The 22,245-nt window shown below is 38.1% G+C and overlaps 1 protein-coding gene across 7 annotated transcripts in view; it reads left to right on the top strand.

Moving 5' to 3' along the window:
• OXR1 (oxidation resistance 1) overlaps positions 1-22,245 on the top strand; it is a 447,011-nt gene that overhangs the window by 324,310 nt on the left and 100,456 nt on the right. The window contains exon 1 of one of the 7 annotated variants that reach the window (XM_044245099.1): positions 1,162-1,195. The exons of the other annotated variants lie outside the window; for them this stretch is intronic. Coding sequence (XP_044101034.1) covers positions 1,177-1,195 — 19 coding nt within the window. The 5' untranslated portion in view covers positions 1,162-1,176. Of the gene's footprint in view, positions 1-1,161; positions 1,196-22,245 lie in introns of those variants that run through there. 7 annotated transcript variants of the gene reach the window in all.

Raw genomic sequence — 22,245 nt, 5'->3', positions numbered from 1 at the left:
CTGTAGTTTCTGTATTGCATTGAGAATCATAGTATTCTTGCTGTGATACGGAGTGTCATTGTTCTGTACATGAACTCTGCCTTCTTTATAACCATTGTCAGTTCATTACAGTGTAGTAAGTCTGCACACAGTGTTCAGTGTCCTTTGTATCTTTTAACTTGTCCCTGAAGCCCACCTGTCTTGGCATCTAGTAGTCCTTGGACTTGCAAGGATCTGAGTTAACATTTCTACGCCCTATGATTGTAACTCCTACCCCCAAATAAAATACAGAACAATTATGTGTAGATCTCAGTGAACTGAGATATAAAAGTATAACGACAGGGGAGAATAAAAAAGAAGTGTCCACCAAAATCTTTTGAAGTTGAAGGACGTAAGTAGGGAGTCCAGGAGAGTCAGGCTGTGGAGGCTGCCATCCACTTCCATAGAGCTAACAGAAGTGTGGATTAAGAGGGGGCCAGGTAGGAAGGAAAGAGTTATTATGACACCTATCCATTGACTCAATTACTAAGTGGTCAGCACGATGAGGAATGTTGTGGCAAACTCTCTCCTTGTTCTAATAGGGAAGAAATATAGAAAGAAATAACCATAATAGTATAAAATTAGTGTAAGAATACTGTCTCATGATGCAGTGGGTGTTTCTGGGGGGGGTGGGGAATCAAACTTATGTGTGGACCTTGAGCCAACAGCATTTAAAAATCTGTAAAGGTACAAAACACCAAGAATGTTAATATCCAGCTTATCAAATCTACTGCCTGTCAGGGCTATTAAGACTGAATAATAGAGATTCGTTAAAAGTGGTCATGCCATTGATTTACTTTATGATAAGAAACGGTACAGAAGTTAGATACCGAGTCCTTTTATCTCACTCCGTGACAGACTTGTAGGGTCAACTTGGTAGCATTATGCAGAGCGTGCTGGCACTGTTTCCAAAGCGTTCAGTGAGCCAAGAGCAAGTCCACAGTCACAAGAAGGGTACAGTATCCTGTGAGCAGAAACAGAAACTTCCGAACCTCTCACACTGCCACCAGGGGTCAGGCACCCGGTGGGAGGAGAGGGCACTCTCCCGGAGAGGAAGTGTTGTATTACCCAGGGAAACACAAGAACCACAATCCCTGTCCTCTCTTCCTGAAAGCAGCATAGTACTGGCTGAATAGGCTTGAAAGGAGGACCTCAGAAATGTTCTGCACTCGCAAAGGTATGTGTAAGTGCTCTCTGCTTTAAACACGTCATTTTTGGAAAGTCAGATAAGGCTGACTTTATATTCTCTTTTCAAAATCTGGATAAGCTATGGATATGTTGGTGACAGCCTCTAGAAAGGAAATGCTTGGTAGAGAAGCCCAGAGGGAGTAAACTCCGTTGAAATACTAAATCTAAATACAGGATCTAGAAGAGACTTTCTGTGCATGTACATTTTTGGTCCCTGATTTGCTGTAGGTGGTGCTGCTAAGTACGATTCTATCAGGAGATGCTCTCAGAAATAGGTTCAGACATAGTGATTTAGGGTTTATTTTTATGTCCAATGAGCTTTTATGACAAGTCGTTAGTGATTTCTTTTCATGCATTTGCAGGAAATCATTTGTCAGTAAGGCTTCCATATGGTCTTCCCTTGTCCCTAACTGAAAAATTGTACACAGTTAGGGAAATAATAGTGATCGAGTCACACGCTCAGATTTTATCACCACTGCTCTGGGTTTCAAAGGCTGACAATACATTTCAGTAGTTTCTCCTAACCATCCTCTTAGCAGTTTGCTTAAATGTATTTGTTTTCCTCTAGTATTTTATTCCTTTAAGTTGTCTGGCCTCCAGAGAAAGGAGGAGAGAAATAGGAGGTTTTCATCATTTTTTTTTAAGTTTTGGTCAAACAAGTCAAAATAACATTATTATTGATGGATTGACTTGTACTTTTAAGTGGAAGGAATAAAGATATAAAAAGATCTGAAGCATGTAAGTAACCTCTTTGATTTTTAATGGCGTGCAGCAGATGGAATTCATTATTGACTTTTAAAAATGAAATTGCCCTGCATTATTATTTATTTATAATTTTACCTCTCAAAAGAAGTGATTACCAGTACTAGGTTAGTTTTTCCTCAATCACAGCAACTGTATGATAACATCAGAATGTAAAATGTGGTTTACCATATCTCTTCCGAATTATTCCAAAAATAAATTTATGAGCATAATGCACACTTAAAAGGTTGAGTATCTTTTCTTTTTATTTGAGTAATTTCAAAAGCAGTTATTTCACATTACAGAGCAATTTATGTATGAAACTCTCATTACAGAAACAGAAATGTTTTTAATTAGAAACAATCTAATTTCATCTTTCCAATTTAGCACACAGATTTTTGTGATGATATACGCAAAATGCCCAAGTAAAATATTTAGATGATTAGTTTCAGCTCAAACAACTCTTTAATTTTAATCAGAAATTCTAAAGCTTTTCAGTCATTTAGGAAGTTGATAACCAGTCGTAACACAATTTAATCTCGAAGCATTGCCCAACATTTAATCATTATATTTAGTTCAAATTTGAGAACTGTTTCTATTGTCTAGTTTTCCATCTTCATGATTTAAAAAATATACAAGAATGGAAAAATCCTGTGTTAGACATGAAGCTACAGATGTTATAAAAACACGTGCAACCTTTTTTCAAAGCTGCTATTGTTTTAAAGTAACATTTCACATCCAGGACAGCAGTTATTATTTATATAATCAGCAGATCGGGTGCAGACAGTTTTCAGACCACTGTTGAATTTCAGAGAAGCTTCTGGTTAAATTAGACCCCTCCTTCTTCTAGCTGTCCTCCAAGCCATCCTCCCCTCCCCCAGCTTCTTCCTCCTTTCCTTCCTCCCTCCTTTACCATCTCTCCTGACACTTGCACACTTGGACATCTTTTTGCATAAGTGGATCTGTTTTCTTCAACAGTGGTCAACAATGTGAAACTGAAGGATGGTAATTAATATTTCATATGTAGCACTTAAGCTTGTTCACCTAGATTATACATTTTGCTTCATCGTGCTCATCCACAGGCACTTAATAAATGCTTACTGATTGTCTAGTAAGGTTGTGTTAGGACCAATTTTGAGAACTTTTATACCCTGCAGTTACCACTTCTGTACTTCTTTGATTCTAAGATCGGCCCCGTTTTTTTTTTTTTTCTTTCACATTTTAGCTTTTTAAAATCTGAAAGTATCTTATGATCAATGGTGTATCGTGGTTTAATTAGCAGGGTTTTGTTTTCCTTTTTTTCCTCTTGCTGGTGCATCTTATAAGGCATTCTTTTTTTTTTTTAAGGCATTCTTTTTAGATGAAATATGGCAGTAAAAATACAGATTGATCTATTACTTGTGCAATATACTAAACGCTGTGCATTTCACATTCGCACATTCAAATATTTTAAGAGTATTCTTTTTCTGTTATGTGGCTTATCCATAACCAATTTTGGTCTCTCCTCACTACCTCCCTTCACCCTGACTCCCTAACACTGTGATTCTACCCGTTCTTGAACCAACTATCTTGACTGAACTCCTCTGGAAAAATACTCGGAGAACTTTATCAGTGAATTAATTACCAAAATTTAACTGTAATGAGATGGAAAGAGTACACATTTTTAAAACTAAAGACATTGGTTCAAATTATGGTTCTACTCCTTAAAACTATGAGTACTTAGGGATCCAGTAGTTTTTCCGAGAGCTTCAAATTATATATCCAAAGAACAGAAATAGTATGAATAATTTCTTCATCATTGGATTGTCAGGACAGTTTGTAAAAAAAAAAAAAATTTTTTTTGAACCAGTAGAAGTACTGAATATGAAATTTATATGAGAGCACTTTATAAACCATGAAGTACTATTTGACTATAAATTTTAAGCATCAACATTAAACAAAATGTTATTAGATGAGATTATGTGTAAATGAAAAGTTAGAAGAAAGAAGGAGAAATTCAAGAATTTGCCCCAAACTTTAAAAGAGTAAGTTCTGCATTTTAATTATCATTGGAGATAATAATAGTGCCCCTTAACTCCCCAAAACAGGAAGCACTGTGAAATCGGTCTCCAGCGGACTTCCATCAATTAGAACTTTAGTTATTTTGAATTCCAGTGCTGAATGTGTGCCAGTCTCAAAACTTGTATCCTTTATTGAATTAAGGGAACCACAGCCCACAGCACCTCCGTGACATTAAAAATGAAAGAGGTTACTTAGATTCCCAAATTCCTTTCCTACTTTGTTCCTTCCACTTAAGAGACAAATCGATCTGTAAGTTACTGTAAGGCTTTAGCTTTAGAAAAAAATAACATAAGTATGTTAAAGAGTGGATTTTGGAATCACTGAATGACAAAGAATTTTCTCTAATGCCCTAACTTTCTGAGGAAAACACCGTGGAGGTGGATGGGGTGGTTGCCAGCAGTTAGTGCTTTCTTTCTGCATTTGTTTGTTTTAGTTTCTCGGTCCAGTCAAAGCAACCAAACCTTAATTTGTTGTCTGTGGGTCCCTGAGTTTACCCATTTACCAGGCCCTGTTATACATGAAGACTTAAACTACATTGGACCATGCCCATTAACATACATTTTAATAGAGCTTTACCTTCCACAGAAAGAGAATTATAGGTATAAGCTAATGCCCACTGGGGTAGACGATACAAATCATAGTAGTAATTGTGGAAAGGGTCCCACTGTCTGGTTCCAGGTATTCATGAAGGGGAACAGATACAAAATCAATGAACCAAATAGGATTAATCACAAAGTCGTTTCCGTAGCCAGGACCCTTTCTCTGCAATGAAAAAGACTTTAGATATTTTCAGCTTGAAATTTCATCTACAACTCTCCAATGAGAAATGAACTCCACGGTCAAACACAGGTGCTGTTACATAAAATCCAGAAGCGCTTCAGGTTACACTGGTTAGGATATTTCCGTGCATTTTAGCATTCTCTAATATTTTCATTGTATTGGTTTCACAATTTTGAAAACATAATGGTAAAAAATAAGTGTCATTGCTTTTTCTTCAAAACACAGGGTACTTCAGTGGTACTTAAAATACTACTGCTTAATGTAAATTTCATTGCTATAGTGAGTGTAAAACAGAGTGCTTTGAAAAGGTAGTGTGTGTGTTGTTGTTGTTGTTGTTGTTGTTGTTTTTGAGGATAGTCATACTTTCAAGACTAAAGAACAGAAAGAATTCCAGTATTAAAGGCATTTGCAGGGATGCCTTGGGTGGCTCAGTCATTAAGCGTCTGCCTTCAGCTCAGGTCATGATCCCAACGTCCTGGAATGGAGTCCCTCATCGGACTCCTTGCTCATCAGGGAGCCTGCTTTGCCCTCTGCCTGCTGCAATCCCTGCTTGCTCTCTCTCTCAAATAAATAAATAAAATCTCTTTTTTTTTTTTAAAGGGCACTTGGATGTGAAAAGGGGAATTGAAGAGTTTGGTTATTAATTGAAAATCACATTTCCTATTCTTTCTCTGCCAATGGAGAGTCTTCCAATTTCTCATTTCAATCTTTTTTTTTTTTTTAAGATTTTATTTATTTGTCAGAGAGTGAGCACAAGCAGGGGGAGTGGCAGGCAGAGGTAGAGGGAGTCTCCCCGCAGAGCAAGGAGCCTGACATGGGACTCGATCCCATGGCCTGGGCAGAAGGCAGATGCTTGAGTGACTGAGCCACCCAGGCACTTCCGAAGACCAAAACTTGTAACTCTAACATGAACATTTCCCCATATTTAAATGGAATATATACTGGGATTTAAAATTTTTCCCATCTCAATGTATTCATCATAACAGCAAACATTGACCTTGGGGTGATGTGGTATTAAGTACTATACTAAGAGCTTTACATATATTAACTAATTAATGTGTTAATACATTTTAGCATAATGGTAAGAATCATATATTAAGCTATATTAGCTCATTTCAGTTCATGGAAGCACCACTTTTCTAGATGTTTAGGCCAAGAAATATTGGTGTAATTCTAGAATCTTCTTTTTCCTCTCCCACTTTGTATCTTATCAGCCCAGGTATCCTATTGGCCATGCCCTCAGTATAGATCCTGAATCTGCCCAGTTCCTAGCACCCACCCTGCTTCCTCCTGCGTCCAAACTCCATCATCTTTTGACTACCGTTACAGTCTAACTTTTACCCTCTGACTGGTCTCCTTCCCTCTGCTGTTGCTCTCCCCTGCAGCACCTCTCAACTCCCTCGTCCCCCTCCTCCTACCCCATTCCCAGCCAGTCAGCTTTCAGTAAGACAGCTAAACTGGAGGAATATGCTAAGACATGAATCTCATTCTTTCACTTCTGTGCTTAACCCTTTCAGGAGCTCCTGTTTCTCTTCAGAAGCTGAAGTTGCTGTCACAGTACCCAGGGCTTCATCTGATCGCTGATTTCCCCTCCACATGGGCTCAAGTGTGCATCACATACATACACCTGTTGCCTAAAATTTCCTTTTTGTTCGCTCTACTTCAACTGCACTGGCCTTCTTGCTGTCCCTTGAACCTACCAGACATGCTTCTTTCTCAAGGTTTTTGTAATTACTGTTCCCTCTGCCTTCCAGGCTCCGCCCATAGCAACTGATGCTGCCAGGACCCTCACTTTCTTTAATCTCTGTTCACAGGTTGATTTTGCAAATGTGAACTTCCCTGGCCATCTGTCTACAAGTTCAAATCCCATTTATTCCTTAACAGCTCATATCCCCTACTTCTCTTTCCTCTTTATTTCCCCCCATAGCTCTTATCACTAACACATATATGGGTATTTATGTTTTTTATACTAACTGGAATACAAACTCTATGAAGAAGGAATTTTTGTCTTTTTTGTTTTTTCATGTCTAACAGCTCCTATCAAGAGCAGAGCCTGATACGTAACACATCCTAAATAATATAATGGTTGAATATATCTTCAGATCAACCCTGTGCATTAGGTACAATTATTACCCCCATTTTACAAATGAGAAAGTGAAGGCACAGAAAGATAAAGAAATTTGCCTAAGGTCAGATCATTTTAGCAAATGTCAGAGCCACAATTCAAACCCAAGGCCCTGGCTCCGGGGTCAGTGTTCAAACCACTGTATGGTTCTTATTTACGTGACTGAGTAACTTAATTGAAAACAAAACTATATATAGCTCATCTATTTGCCGGGGTTTTCTTCAATACGCTTTCCTTCCAGTTAAATGGAAAATTGACAGCTGTCTGGCTTAAACAGCACAGCAAAGCCTCTTCACTCCATTACTTGTGGATTTTATTTCTTTCAAAGAAGGTATGAGTTTTTACCATGGAAAAATAGAGAAACAAATGCACCCAATCCCACCCATGTTGACATTCAAACAGTAGTAATAAAGGAACCAGATGGGAAATGGTTAAAAAAAGATGTAAGCACTATGGAAAAGTATCAGATGAAAACATGTATTGAATGCTTGCTGTGCTTTGTAAAACCTAAGCCCTGGGACTACGTATTTGATAATACAAGTAGACTCCAGTGAGAAAGACAGACACATACACAATTATAATCATGTACTTCAAGTGTCATAGTAGGGTCATACATAATTCTGAATTGGAATTTAGAAGAGGAAACACCAAATACAGGTCTGCTGAAAGCTGAAAGCAGGGCCTTGGTGAGTGAGTAATGGGGCAGGTAAATAGGGAGTGGAAGGAAATTAAGTATCTCAGAAGTGAAGAGAGGGGTGCATGGCTGGTTCAGTCAGTAGAACGATGTGACTCTTGATCTTGGCGTCATGAGTTCGAGCCCCCATATTGGGCATAGAGCTTGCTTTTAAAAAAAAGAAGACTTTTTGAAAGAGGATGTTAAGGAATGCCAATGAATAAATGTGCCTTAGAGGATGAGATTAAGAGAGAATATTTTAAAATAACATTCCATATGCTATAGAATGGAAATTTCAGGCAAATGAGTTATGTGAACAATAAGTACACACATTTTGAATTTAATTTTTATGAGAATGTCTTTACTTATCCAAATGCATCATATAGAAAATTGTCAGTTTCATCTATTCAGGCTACTTTAATCTGTTTTTTCATAGGATTCCGGTTACGGGGTACTGACAAATAAGAACAAGAAATTCTATTCTCTAAATGGTTATTTTGCTTAATATGTTATGCCAGTTCTAGCATCTTATATATAAAAGGGCAAAGGAAAAAAAAAAGTAAATTTATCCTGAGTCTGTTCAGTGTTTTTTTTTTTTTTTTTTTTGTCCTTGTATGTTTTCTTTCCTTACCTGGTTCCTCTGGGAAAGTCAGGTTTCCAACTGATCATTTCTCTGATTTGACAAGGTCACTATGAACTTCCTGTCATCCAGAATGTTGGCAGTTGGATCTTGCTTGGTGACAGACTGCTTGGTCACACATGTCCTTCTTCCAAAAAAGGGCACAGTGCTCTTACAGAGTGATGACTTTATCCATGAACAGCTAAAAGAAGAAATACAATATTTTGATAATAAATGTTAAAAAGAAAATAATGATGACATGAGATTAGAGTGGGGCAGGGCAGTGGCACCATGGGGTTAGATGATCAATGGGGGCATTTCTGAACAGGTATCATTAAAGTTGAAACCCAGATGATGAGAAGCCATACAAGGACCCAAGAGAGTCGCTAAACACCTAGAGAGATGACAGTAAGTGCAAAGATTGGGGGATGAAAACGAGTTTGGCTCAAGGAACGTGAAGAATACAAGTATGACTGGAGAGAGTGGTAACAGTGACAAAACGAGGTCTCAGAATTAGCCAGTGACTGGATGTACACTCATTAGCCATCATTTCTGCTTGTGAGCCCTGGAATTGTTATTCCTCTTTACTGGTGTCTCAATTATAATTCTACTGTTTCTTGTAGAGAATTACTTGAATTTTCTCTGCACTGCAGGATTCATAAAGATCTTTAACATGGACGTCTGGGTGGCTCAGTTGGTTGAGTGTCTGCCTTCAGTTCAGGTCATGATCCCAGGGTGCTGGGATCGAGTCCTGCATTGGGCTCCCTACTCAGCTGGGAGCCTGCATCTCCCTCTGCCTGCTCCCCCTGCTTGTGCACTCTCCTTCTCCCTCTGTCAAATAAATAAATAAATAAAATCTTAAGAGGAGGGGGAACAAGACCTTTAACATACATCCCAATTGCACAGAAAGTTCCCTAACATCCCCATGAAGTAGGCAGGACTAACGTGATTTCCATTTTGTAGGTGAGGAAAAGATAGGATATAAGTGTTCCATGACTTGCTAGAGAGATTTAAAGCTCCCAGTCCCCACCACACACACGCTTGTCCTGATTCCCTGTTCTTCATCAGTTGCTGAAAGTCAGAACTGCCTCAGGGCTTCAGTATAAGGAAGGGCTCATCATGGCCAAAAAAGGAAAAGCAAGAACAGCTTGTATGATGACTAAATTCATTCTAACAGCACATGAGTGTATTGTAGGGTCTGCATACTCTGTTCAGCCATGTCACTGATCCTACAGGATGGCTAGCTGATGTATTGTTTGATGTTTCCTGTCAGATTTGAGTATTAAATAGTTCATTCTGGAACAGGGATTTGCAGAAAATAGGACAGTCGATTTGTCCAGTGAGAGATACCGACAACCTAAACTGGAGTTCATCACAGATGAGGTCCGGTAGCCTCCCCCGCCTTGATCATCAGGCTAATTCTACACTGCGTCATCAATCATGTTCCCCTAGCTTGCTGAAACGACATCACATGTGACACTTAAAAAATTTTTTTGAGACTGAACTATATTCTTCTATTTTTTTGTATGCCTACCTTATCACAAAAGGATTTAGATTCTTTATAAGTTTATTAAAGGAATTAGTTTTATTTAATGCATACATACCTTTTCTCTTCTATATGCTTGAAATTTGCTCTTTTAAGTTCATATCTTTTCAAATGCTACTCTGTCTATAATTTTCAGGATTAAAAAATTCTTTTCTAGCATAAAGTACTATCTTTCTCTGTTCAAGGTGTTATTTGGTGTGTGTGTGTGTGTGTGTGTTGCCACATAACTTCTTACAAGGAAAAAAAAATTTAATGAAAAATCAATCTAGATATATGAGAAATGTCTCAGGGTTGAAGCTATCAGGCTTACTTATTAAAGGCAAGTCCGGGTTATGGAGTTAGCCACATTTCTGTTATTTAATTTTCAAAATCAAATTATTAAGTAGAGGTATGATGTTTACTGTCTCAGACTAGTAACTAAAAAGACCTTTTTAATTTCTTAAAAGATTTTATTTATTTATTTATTGGAGAGAGAGAGAGCAGGGTGGGGGGTAGAGGGAAAGAGAGAGAATCACAAGCCAACTCTATTCTAAGCCTGTAACCAGGCATGGGTTTGATCTCATGTCCCTGAGATCATGACCTGAGCTGAAATCAAGAGTCAGGCACTAAACTGACTGAGCCGCCCTGGTGCCCTAAAAAGGCCTTTATATCTTTTATAACTTTTGATGGTTAAATTAAGGTGTTTTTGGAAATCAGTTTTTAAAAACTAGTCATTCCTGCTTTTTGCCTATGGGATTTATACAAATGTCATTCTCTGTATGACATAGCTGTGATTGAAGTTTGGTGGGTTTTTGCTTTTAATTCAGTCATTTTTCATATTTTTAAAATTAATTTGCTTATTTTTGCTTTGTTTTGTGTTTTCTTAACACGTTTTTTTTTTTCTATCTGAATAATCTTGGTTGTAATTTTTTTTTTTTTTTTACTTTAAAAATATCTAATTTGGGGGACACGTGGGTGGCTCATTCGGTTAAGTGTGGACTCTTGATTTCAGCTCAGGTCATGAGCTCAGGGTGATGAGATCAAGATCTGCACAGGACTCCCTGCTCAGCGCGGAGGCTGCTTGTCCCTCTCCCTCCCTCTCTTCCTGCCCCTCTCTCTGCTCGCTCTCAAATAAAAATAAATAAGTAAAGTATTTAATACTATTTTTTTTAAGATTTATTTATTTATTTATTTGACACGGAGAGAGAGAGATCACAAGTAGGCAGAGAGCCAGGCAGAGAGAGAGGGGGAAGCAGGCTCCCTGCAGGGCTTGATCACAGGACCCTGAGATCATCACCTGAACTGAAGGCAGAGGCCCAACCCACTGAGCCACCCAGGTGCCCCTAATATTCTTGTTTTTTTAAAAATCTCTTACACATTTATTAAACTTGTGATAGTATTTAAGAATCATTTTTTTCCTCTGCTTTTTCTTCCAAGTCTCAAAGCTGATCTCCTGATTCAATATTGTAGATTCTTCTTTTTTAAAAGATTTTATTTATTTATTTGATAGAAGGCACAGGGAGAGAGGGAACACAAGCAGGGGGAGCAGGAGAGGGAAAAGCAGGCTTCCCGCTGAGCAGGGAGCCCGATGATGATGATGGTGATGATGATGATGGTCATGCGGGGCTCCATCCCAGGACCCTGGGATCATGACCTGAGCCGAAGGTAGCCGCTTAATGACTGAGCCACCCAGGCGCCCCAACGTTGTAGATTGTTGTAATCAAAAAACAACAGCCGGGCGCCTGGGTGGCTCAGTGGGTTAAGCCGCTGCCTTCGGCTCAGGTCATGATCTCAGGGTCCTGGGATCGAGTCCCGCATCGGGTTCTCTGCTCAGCAGGGAGCCTGCTTCTCTCTCTCTCCCTGCCTCTCTGTCTACTTGTGATTTCTCTCTGTCAAATAAATAAATAAAATCTTTAAAAAAAATCTTTAAAAAAAAAAAAAAGCCACTACCAAATCTTAAACTTCATGAAAAGACCTCATAGTTATTATTCACTAGTGTTGTGATTCTTTTTTCAGCTTCAAACATCCTAAATAAATACTATATAACTTTAAAAATTCTTTAGAACACTTACAGTTTCTAATTTTCCTCGTATAAATATTTCAAACCAATTTTTAAATTTATATGAATAACATACTTTAAATGCAACATGATGTTAATATGTTCAATAACGTTTTTAAAGAGCTAGCACACATTTTGCTTTTATCATTTTAAAATTGCAAATACATAAAATGCTGAAATGTTTTCTTCTTTCTACTGTGACTCTTTTCTCCAGATAGTTCTCTGTCATGTTACCAACCTATATCTCAAAGTACAAGTAACTACCTATTACGCGAACAACTGAAATCAATGCAAGTCTTGTTAAGCAAAATTGGATCAGAGCACATGTACAAAGGGGAAAAAATCAGAATAGAAAAGATGGTATTTCAAAAGAAAACTTCATTTCTCATAATTTCTTAAGGTTAATATTCCAATACTGGTACATAAGAGAGCAGTCCTGAATTACCTACCTCTTGGCATTTTGAAAAAAATAGTAGCCTTCAGCATGTTTTAAACTTCCATTGCATTCCTTGCTCTTCTATGTATACTTTTTACTATTGACAGTCTCCAGCAAAAATAGGGAGTGGAGATTCCTGTTTTACAGTGGGAACATTAAATGCTATGATAAGGAAAAACGGCTTTTTGAAACAGAAAGATAAAACAGAAACAGAAAGATAAAACACTATGTATGTGGTGGTAAGTCCATGGTACAATGAGATATTCTACGTTTGTGTTTTGCATCAACTCTTCTATTGTGTGATTTACTACTCGAGTCAACGTACAGAGGATTGATGATGACATCATCTATATACAAAGATGAAAAAAATGATAAAGGTAACAAACCCCAATGCGCTCAGAACATGTTTTCAACTTCTCCCCTGCAGCCAAGAAAAAAATCACACTGATACTTAGTTCCTCCAGTTCTAGCAAGGAGCTTATTTGTTGCCTTTCACAGATGCTAGCCTCATGCCACTTAGTAACAAAGGAAATGAATCTGAAAAGACCACCAGTGCTGGTGCAGTTCATATCTTGAAGGAATCGGCATTTAGGCAAGCTCTAAAGCTTTTGCCATTACAGGACATAGGAGGAGGTGGAGTTTGGAGTCATTTAGGATTTCCCATACTACTGTTACTCAGAGTAACTTGTTCCAAGGAATTCCTAACTGGACTCCTAACCTTTCTTCTTCTCCCTGCCCTTCCAACCCATTGTCCACACTGTCATCTTAAGGGTCTTTCTGAAACATAGAACTCAATGGTTCTGTCGTAAAAACCCTCGAAAGATTTACCATTGCCTGCTACATATATTCCAGACTCCTTATCATGGCACATACATTCTTTCATGGTTTGGAACCTGTCTTCCAGCATCTCCTGTGTTCTGTATCCTATTTTAGGAATGCTTATCCATTGGATTGTTGCAAGAGTTCAATGAGAAAATGTATATAGAGTACATACTAGTAACCAGTTTTTACTGAACACTTACCATCTTACCAGGTTTCAAGGACTGGGCTGGGTGCTTATGTGTATTCTCCCACATAATCTTCATATAACCCCATGAGGTGTAGATACTTTTATAATCTCCAATCTCTAGACAAAGAAATAGATTTTGAGAGGTCAGGCAACGTGCCCAAGGTCACACCCATAGACAGAAATGGAGTTGTAATTTTATCTATCCAACTCCAAAACTGATGCTTTTATAGACTTGACTGCTGCCTGACTCATTGCCAGGTGTACAATTCAGTTTGATTAAATATTCATTTTTTTAAAACCCATTACTATAAAACTTAAAGTATCTGGAAAATGACCTTCTTTTTCTCGTTTCCATTGCCCACCAAGGTTAACTGATAAACCACATCCTTTACTTTTTCTAGATGCCTCTAGCACCTTTTTACCGGCCCTTTCATCTTCAGACTCCCCATACTGTAGTGTCATAATTTCTTTTTTTTTTTTTTAAGATTTTATTTATTTATTTGACAGAGAGAGATCACAAGTAGGCAGAGAGGCAGGCAGAGAGAGAGAGGAGGAAGCAGGCTCCCTGCTGAGCAGAGAGCCCGATGCGGGACCCGATCCTAGGACTCTGAGATCATGACCTGAGCCGAAGGCAGCGGCTTAACCCACTGAGCCACCCAGGCGCCCGAGTGTCATAATTTCTTGAAATAATCTAATTTCTCTGATCTTTTGGCAGTTCCATGGGTGTAGACGCCGTATCTTCATGGTCTTTGTATTCTTAGAGCTGAGCATAATATGCGGCACCCAACAAATGGCAAACAGATAAAGAAGTGATGCAAACTCTGAACAGAATTTCAAAATATGTGGGACTTGGCTGTTTCTCAAAAATGAAGAATTCCTCTTTTCCATTCACTGTGTAACTGCCCTAACCCTTCAAATAACAGTCAGATTTTATGAAGGAGCACAATCAGACTTAGAGAGGTCAAAGGGGGTGAAGATAAGACAAAATTACCCCCTTTTTCTAATCATTTCCCTCCATAAAATTGAGGGATTTTGTTACCAAAGGAGAGGAGATCAACATTTAAAAATATTTCTTTTACGATCTATAATTTTAAATTCTCTTGAATGTTTAAATTCTCTTTTAAAAAAGTAAAGTTAGGCTTCATGCTAAGTTGGGTAAGAGACATCTTAGCTTTTTTCCTCCGGATTCTACTAACTTTTTCCAGAGTCACACCCTACATTTGTAGCATTTCCAAGAGGTTAGTGAAATTAGGCAACACTCCTAAAGTCTCACATCTGCGAGCAGGAGGGAGATCAACTGAGAGGCACATGGGCACTGAGTGAGTCAGTGCAGGTCCCTGGAACAGAGCTTGAAGCTTCTGACTACCAGTCCCTGGTTCTGTTCAGCCAGCTACTACCAGGGCCCCCGAGGAACTGGGTTAAAAATAGAGGATGGAGCAGTTAACAAAGTAAAACATCATCATTGCTAGTGTTCATATTCTATTTTTCCATGTTTAATAGACTAATAATTTAAATTCACGAATGTTTATGTTCTGCTGGTTAGTATGTAATTGTATGTCAGGAATACCAACACAAATAATTCTAGAATTTATATTATTCCCTAAAATGTAGAGTCCACTATATCAGCATAAACACATAAGTTAAATTATAAAATAAATAATATTCATTGATTATCATTATTCTTTATGAAGAGGAGAGCAAACATTATTTTTTATAAACTTTTGTGTAAACTTGCATAACAGGATCCTCTCTCCGGGAGAGATTCAACAACTACACAGTCCAAAGCCTATGTGGTACAGTAGGATATATTTACAAATTAAAATCCCATGTCTTACAGAAGTGAAACTCCCTGCCTCTATCTCTGAGTCTGAGGGTGAGCCTTAAAATCTCACCTGGTTGACCTCCTTTGTCTCCTTTTTATATCAGGTGACTTAGCCTTCTCTCCAGAGAAAGAAGGCAGCGAATCTCTGGGTTTAGTTCCAGGGATGGCTACCTGCCAGCTCTGTACCAGTGGACAAGTCATAGAGCCCCCTTTCCCTCTCCTTTCTAGAACTACAACATGGGGATAATGTTACTCTCCTTCCCCACAAGATTGTTGCAAAGATTAATGACATATGTGTAAACATGGGCTTAAATGACAGAATCTTGGAACTGAAAAGTTCCTCTCCAAGGTGAAGCTATCTCACCGTATTTCCAGCTAAGAAAACTGAGATACCAGAATGGCAAATGCTGTGCTCAGGATCATTTAGCCAGAGTCGTAAATTTGAGGTTAGAAACCAAATCTTTTGCTTGAGTGTCTTTCGTTTTTGTTTTTGTTGGTTTTGTTTCTTTGCTTGTTTGTTTCGCTTGATAGGCACAGCAGAACTGATATTCTTGTGGGAGGAATATAAAGACTATGATAGAAGGATCTGAAAGAGGAAGTAGGCTTTTTACACCAAGTAACATGACAGCAGATGAGGGGGAAGAAAAAAAAAAAAAAAAGAGGAAGGTGCCAGGAGGAACATTTATTGGAGGGTTCATAGCATACCAGACATATATTAAAAAGCGGAAGCATTTAATTACCTGATTTGTATTACACAGTTAAAATATCTACTAACGATATTTTTAAATGTACGGAATTAGCAGAAGTACATTCCTTCCTTTCCCTGTTTCTAGAAAGTACTCTTCTAAGTCTAGGACCTGGCAGGTCTAAACAATAAGCAGCAAATCCCTGCATTATGCTGTGTTGCCACCTGCGGGGGTGGAGGGGACGGTGAGGTTGTTTAAGGGGGCTAAACTGAGAAGAGTAGCCACTTAGATGAGTTGAGAATGCCAGGGAAACCCCTCACTCACAAGTAACTCTTCAGTGCTTTCCAGTCTTAGAGGTTTGAGTGGATTTGCAAGTTATATCCCCCGGATAACCTCCTATCCTATCATGATATTTACATCCCCATAAATTACTTCAGTGACGGTAATTCTCCATTTCTCCTCTCACCCTTCAGAGTTGATTGGTGGTAGATAGGCAGAAGAAAGAAACGGAGAGCTTCAACTTAAAGCTTAGTTGGTTTGGGTGACTGCCTTTGGCTCAGGTCATGACCCCAGGGTCTTGGAATTGAGTCCTGCATTTGATCTGGCCTGCAAAGAGCCTGCTTTTCCCTCTCCCTCTGCGGGCCACTCCCCTGCTTGTGCTCTCTCCTGCTCTCTCTATCTCTGTCAAAATAAATAAATAAAATCTTTAAAAACAAAACAAAACAAAAAACAAAACAAAAAACGGAAAGGGCAGGCCTTAAAAGGATTTGAGTAAAATGTGTGTGTGTGTTTGTGAGAGAGAGAGAGAGAGAGGGAGGGAGGGTGGGAGAGAAATATCAAAAACAGCCTTTGGTTACTTCACTTTTTTGCTTAAAACTAGAGAGGTAGCCATTAATATCCAAGATGTGATACTACCCTTGTTTTCATGCTGTAGGACTTGATGTAGCACCCCTTCTGGGTGCTAGAAATAGCAAGTCCAGGTGTAGCCTAGGGTTAGCAGGCACCATAATCTACAACAATGGAAAGATGACAGAGCTGAAAACCGAGAACCTAAATTCCAGCTCCTACTCTAAAGGTGAGCAGTTGCATTTGTGAGTGAAGACCTCCTGATTACAGTCACACAAAGCTGTATTTTTCTCTTATGGAAGAAATCTAGAAGTAGGAAATCACTGATATAAATTCAGGATGTCAAGTCTCTTTAAAATTTTCTTCATCCTTTCTTCATGGTTCAAAGAGGCTATACCTCTGGCCATCGTGTCCATCTTCCAGACAGGAGGAAGGTGGGAAAGGAAGGAGGGACACCTGTACCAGTGAAGCAGAACTTTCCCAGAAGCCCCTAGTTCACTTCAGTTCATGTCTGTGTCCATAACTGTGTCACAGGGCTATCTAGAAAAAGAAAGTGCAAAAATAGCCTTTTTTTTTTTTTGGCTAAGTATATTGTTATTTCAAATTGAATCAGGAAGGAAGAAGGGAAGAATGGATATTAGATAGCAGCTCTTCCTATAATCGTTATGTAACTATACAACCTCAGAAAAGTTATTTGTTCTGCCTGTATCATTTCCTAATGTATAAGATGGATATCATGAATATCAGCTCGATCTTAGCTCCCTGACCTCCACTTCCCAGCATTGATTAAGGGAAAATAAATGAGAGTTTTTAGCAAATCAAAAATAGCAGATAAATAAAAGGTTGCTTTATTAAGAAGGTAGTAGAAAGGAAGGAGTTTTTGTTTTAGAAGAAGGAATGCATACCTTTCTGTTTCTCTAGTCATTAGTGAGAGCAGAATAAGCATAAATTAATCTAAAAGTCCATGTTAGGCATTGTAAAAAGATACCAATAAGTAATAAGAACTTAACCTTAAAATACACCTGCAAATTATTCTCATGGTTCAAGAGCTGTATGAACTCTTGCCATTTGACCGTAGTGCACCCTAAGTGCAAGATCAAAGGATCTTGAAAGTAAACCAAATGATGTAGCTCTCGCCATTTTTTTAAATTTAAGATAATGAGAACTTCAGACTTATCTATTGAAAAACATTTGTCCTTTGCCAGGCCATGTTCTGTGTTGAAATGTATTTTTAAGGAGATTAATGTGTTCAAATTTTTGCTTCAGAGTATTACTATGTAACCAGAATTAGAATTTAAGTTACAAATCAGAGATCAGCTAGCTAGTATCCTAGAGCCATCCATATAATAACTTCCTCTTATAAATCCAGAAACAGCCAAATAGTTTATCAATTAAACATATCAGGAGCAGCAGAACTCCAAAGCAACACTAGTAAACAACCTGTCCATAAGAGCGAGGGTAGACCTAAATTAGTAAGGCACTTAATTCGTTTGAAGGTTTGAGACCACTGTGTAAAGGTATTCTTCTGTTTTTAACCTACGAAGTTATTTTCTTTATCTCAGTGGCTACGATATGAGTATGGGGCACAGTGAGTAGAGTTAAAGACAAATAGCCTTTTGCTTCTATAGGGATCAAGGCTGCACCAATATTCAGTAAATGCTAAGGAGAGTTCAGTGGGAATTGCTGAAAATGATCTGTAGCATTCTCTTCAAATTAAGATTATACCAGTTCCCTTTGGAGAATTTCCTTCTGGCCTTTTGCCGAATGAAGTAGGACCTGACCTCATTTGTGAAGCCTAGAAAAATAACACCCCGGGGTTAACAGAGCACAGAAATGGGTTCTGGATCAAGGGAAGGGGTCATCAGGCATGGATATCACTGAAGAAGGAGAGAATACTGAATTAATATTTCAAGTAGTGCTTCAATAGTGAAAGGTAGGAAAGATCAACGTGCAGGTGGGAAGAGATGAGGGGCAGACAGGAGAACGGGAAGACTGGAAGGAAGACTTTGAAATTCTTTACATTGGAGTGTGCATGTACCCATCCTGTAGGTTTATACAGTGATGCTCGCTGCCACTTCGTGAGGATGGTAAACAGCCGTTGCTTTTCTGTGTATGGATGGAACGTGAAATAAAGAAGGCAAATTGGATGTCTTCAGAAATAGTCACCCTTGGACTGTTTAGGCACCACATTTTATATTTATCTATTAGTCTATTTTTTTTGGCACACACAAAAAATTCTATCAAAATATCTTTGTGGCTTTAATTTTTAAGTAGCTCTAAAATGAACTGTAAAAGGTAGAATATTTTATGGATGTGTGCCTAGATTGAGAGCATTTAGTGACCATATAATATGCTTTCCTTACATTCCATTAGTGTTTATTCATTTAATTCAGTCAACAAATAGTTATTGAATGACTACTCTGTGTCAGTAGTGACCTAGGTCATGCCATAGGAGATCATAATCAGTCTACTAATAAAAATTAGATCCTAAGAATATGTAAGTGTTAAGTGATTTTCAACATAAATTTTTTGGGGGACGTATTACTGATACAGTGATGTAATGGCCAACTGAGAAAACAATCCGTTCAGTGCAGCTTTCCTCCTCTGTTTTGGGGAATTGTGATGTCTGCTCTGTGTGATGTATAATACCTTATGTACTTCTATAACTCTCATCAGGACACAGTGCAAAAAAAAATTTTTTTTAAATACTTGCAGTTTGAAAACTGAAATAAAATCAGAGACACTGGGGCACCTGGGTGGCTCAGTGGGTTAAAGCCTCTGCCTTCGGCTGAGGTCATGATCCCAGGGTCTTGGAATTGAGACCCGCATCAGGCTCTCTGCTCAGCGGGGAGCCTGCTTCCCACCCCCCCTCCACCTGCCTCTCTGCCTGCTTGTGATCTCTGTCTGTCAAATAAATAAATAAAATCTTTAAAAAAAAAATCAGAGACACGGGAAATACTTAGTTCATAGCCTAGACAAGAAGAAAAAAAATATGTATATTCATTGAAAAGGTGTTATTGATATGTTCCCTAAGCCTAAATACATTTTTGAGAAGACAAAAGATTTCTTAGAAGATTTACATCTTGCAAATATTAAGAATGAAGAAAGATAGGACATGATCCATTTAGACCTACTTCAGATCTTAAGAAAAGGTTTGGGGAAAAAAAGTAGTGTTCTCTATGCTTAATGGAGAAACAGGTATTACCTTTAAGTGCTATCATGTAAATGTAGAGCTAGCTTTGCAAGGCCATCCATTATTACAGTGATTGATGACATAACACATTTTCTGTGCCTTTTGCCTTTTTCTGGGTGAATGTGGGAAAACAGATATGGCCTAAAATTTGAACATTTTTATGTATGTTATATATGCTATTTCATTTCTGGGTAGTTTTATTACATTGAATTCCTTTTTATGTTTGCCTTTTAAGCAGTAATTTCAGGTAAAATGCATTTAAATGTCTGGAAATAAAGCAACTTGTCAAATGAAATGCTCTATTTTCTAGTAACAGATGGCTTGTCCTTGTTGGGTAAAGCTTATTCTGTATCAATCTTGATTTTGTTTTAGTATGTGTATATATATACACACACACACACACATAAAATAGCTAAGAAAAATATAATAGCTACAGGAAAAAAAAAGAGCACTTTGTTTTTTAGAGGGAGAAAGTGTGCTTGTATGCACATGTGAGCAGGAGGAGGGGGGAAGGGGCAGAGGGAGAGGGACAGAACCCGAAATAGGCCCCATACCAAGAGCAGGGCCTAATGCGGGGCTTGATCTCACGACCCTGAGATCATGACCTGAGATGAAATCAAGAGTCAGTCACTTAATTGACTAGGCCACTCAGGCATCCCAAAGGGACACTTTTTATACACCACTCTTTTTGGTGTATAAAATTTAAATTTTTGCTGCCTTTTGTTAAGTTAGACATAGTTATGTGGGCTACCATCTGATTCCTAGTTAAATAACTAAGTTTCTTGCATCACAGGTAAATACGATTATTCCAAACCACTGCATGCTGTACAACTATGGTAATACCACTCTTCTCTTACCATGTACCTGCCTTTGCATATAACTCTTCAAAAGTAACTACTTTCAAATGTTCCCCTTGGCTCTTTAGCTTTGGGTTAGTACTCTTTGCCAGTTCTACCTTTTTTTTACTTGACTCTTCATGTTAAACTAAGAGAATACATCTCTGAAACAAATATATTCATAGTCTCATGGGTAAGACATCTGAGAAAAAGAAAGCTCAAAAGGAAAAGAAAAAAGACCAAAGTGTAAAATAATGTTGGGCTTGTTGCCTAATTTCTTTTTTGGCCCTGATCATCTGGGCCAGCATTTGCTTGTTGTAAAAAAGATGACTCTTTAAGTTTCTCTGTGCTGATGAAATTTATTAGAAAGAAAGTCATGGCTTCAACTTGCAGTTGCAGACTTCGCGGCCATATAATTCATGTGCTCTGTTCCTATGGCCAGTCATAAAAAAAATTCAGGAGGTACTGTGTTCTTTGAGATTGTACCCAAAGTATGCAGTTTAATGTGCGGATTCTCACCCAACTTCCAAAACCTCTTAAAGAAAGAAGGAAATATAAACTTGTCCTATACGCTCAACTTCAGTCATCTCTTGAAGATTTACTCCCTGATTAAACCTCAGTCTTGATAGTAAAACATCTCTTTATTACTGATAACACACAAAAAGTCTATTTAATTTAGTGGGATTTACATGAATGAACAACAAACTCCCTTAGTTCTGTAATATACACTTAAGGTGTTTGGTTTGGAATATTTCGTTTTATACAATTTTATTACCTAAATTGCTTTGGTGAACTACAAGAAATAACCCCCTTTGAAAGACGTACTTGGATGAGCAGATATAAGATTAAAAATCAGTCTTATTTGTAGGCTATATGAGCCATGGTAATCTGAAAGAAAAGTTAAAACATGAAGGGGCACCTGGGTGACTCAGTCGGTTAAGTATCTGTCTGCCTTTTGCTCAGGTTATGATCCCAGGGTCTGGGATGCAAACCTATGTCAGGCTCTCTGCTGCTTCTCCCTGTCCGTCTTCCCCTCTCCTCCTGCTCATGCTCTTTCTTTCTCTCTCTCTGTCTCTCAAATAAATAAATAAAATCTTAGAAGAGAGAGAAATTAAAACATGAAAAGGAAAATTTCTGAAAACTCATGATATACTCCCTCTTAAGGTCCTGCCTAGTTTGTGATCTGTATTGTTAGAAAAAAAAAAGAAAGAAAGAAAGAAAAAGAGAAGTTATAGCTGATTTATAGGAGAGTCTAAATGAACAAAAAGCTGAAAAGTTAGTTTTAGGACTTAGAAGAAAAGTCCCAGAAACTAAAATATTGTAACTTGAAGTAAAAAGATGACAGCATCAGTAACAATAATGACTTCCATTTATTGAACACTTGCCGTATGCCATTTTTCACAGTACTATACAATATACATATTATACCCATTTTACAGCTGAGAAAACTGAGGCTTGGGGGCATTAACTTAATCCAAAGTCATACAACTAGTATGCTTCTCCCTGTCCGTCTGTGATGAAGGCAGAAATCAAATCATATAAATCGGACTCTAGAGCCACCTATTTAACAAGACTGTCACCATAAAGCATCTGATGCTCAAACAGAGTAAGTAGTTACTTGAATCAGA

Source organism: Neovison vison, chromosome 4 (assembly GCF_020171115.1).
Source record: "Neovison vison isolate M4711 chromosome 4, ASM_NN_V1, whole genome shotgun sequence".
Taxonomy (NCBI): Eukaryota; Metazoa; Chordata; class Mammalia; order Carnivora; family Mustelidae; genus Neogale; species Neogale vison.
The sequence above is the reverse complement of the archived record's forward strand: the minus strand, read 5'-3'. Positions and strand labels throughout refer to the sequence as shown.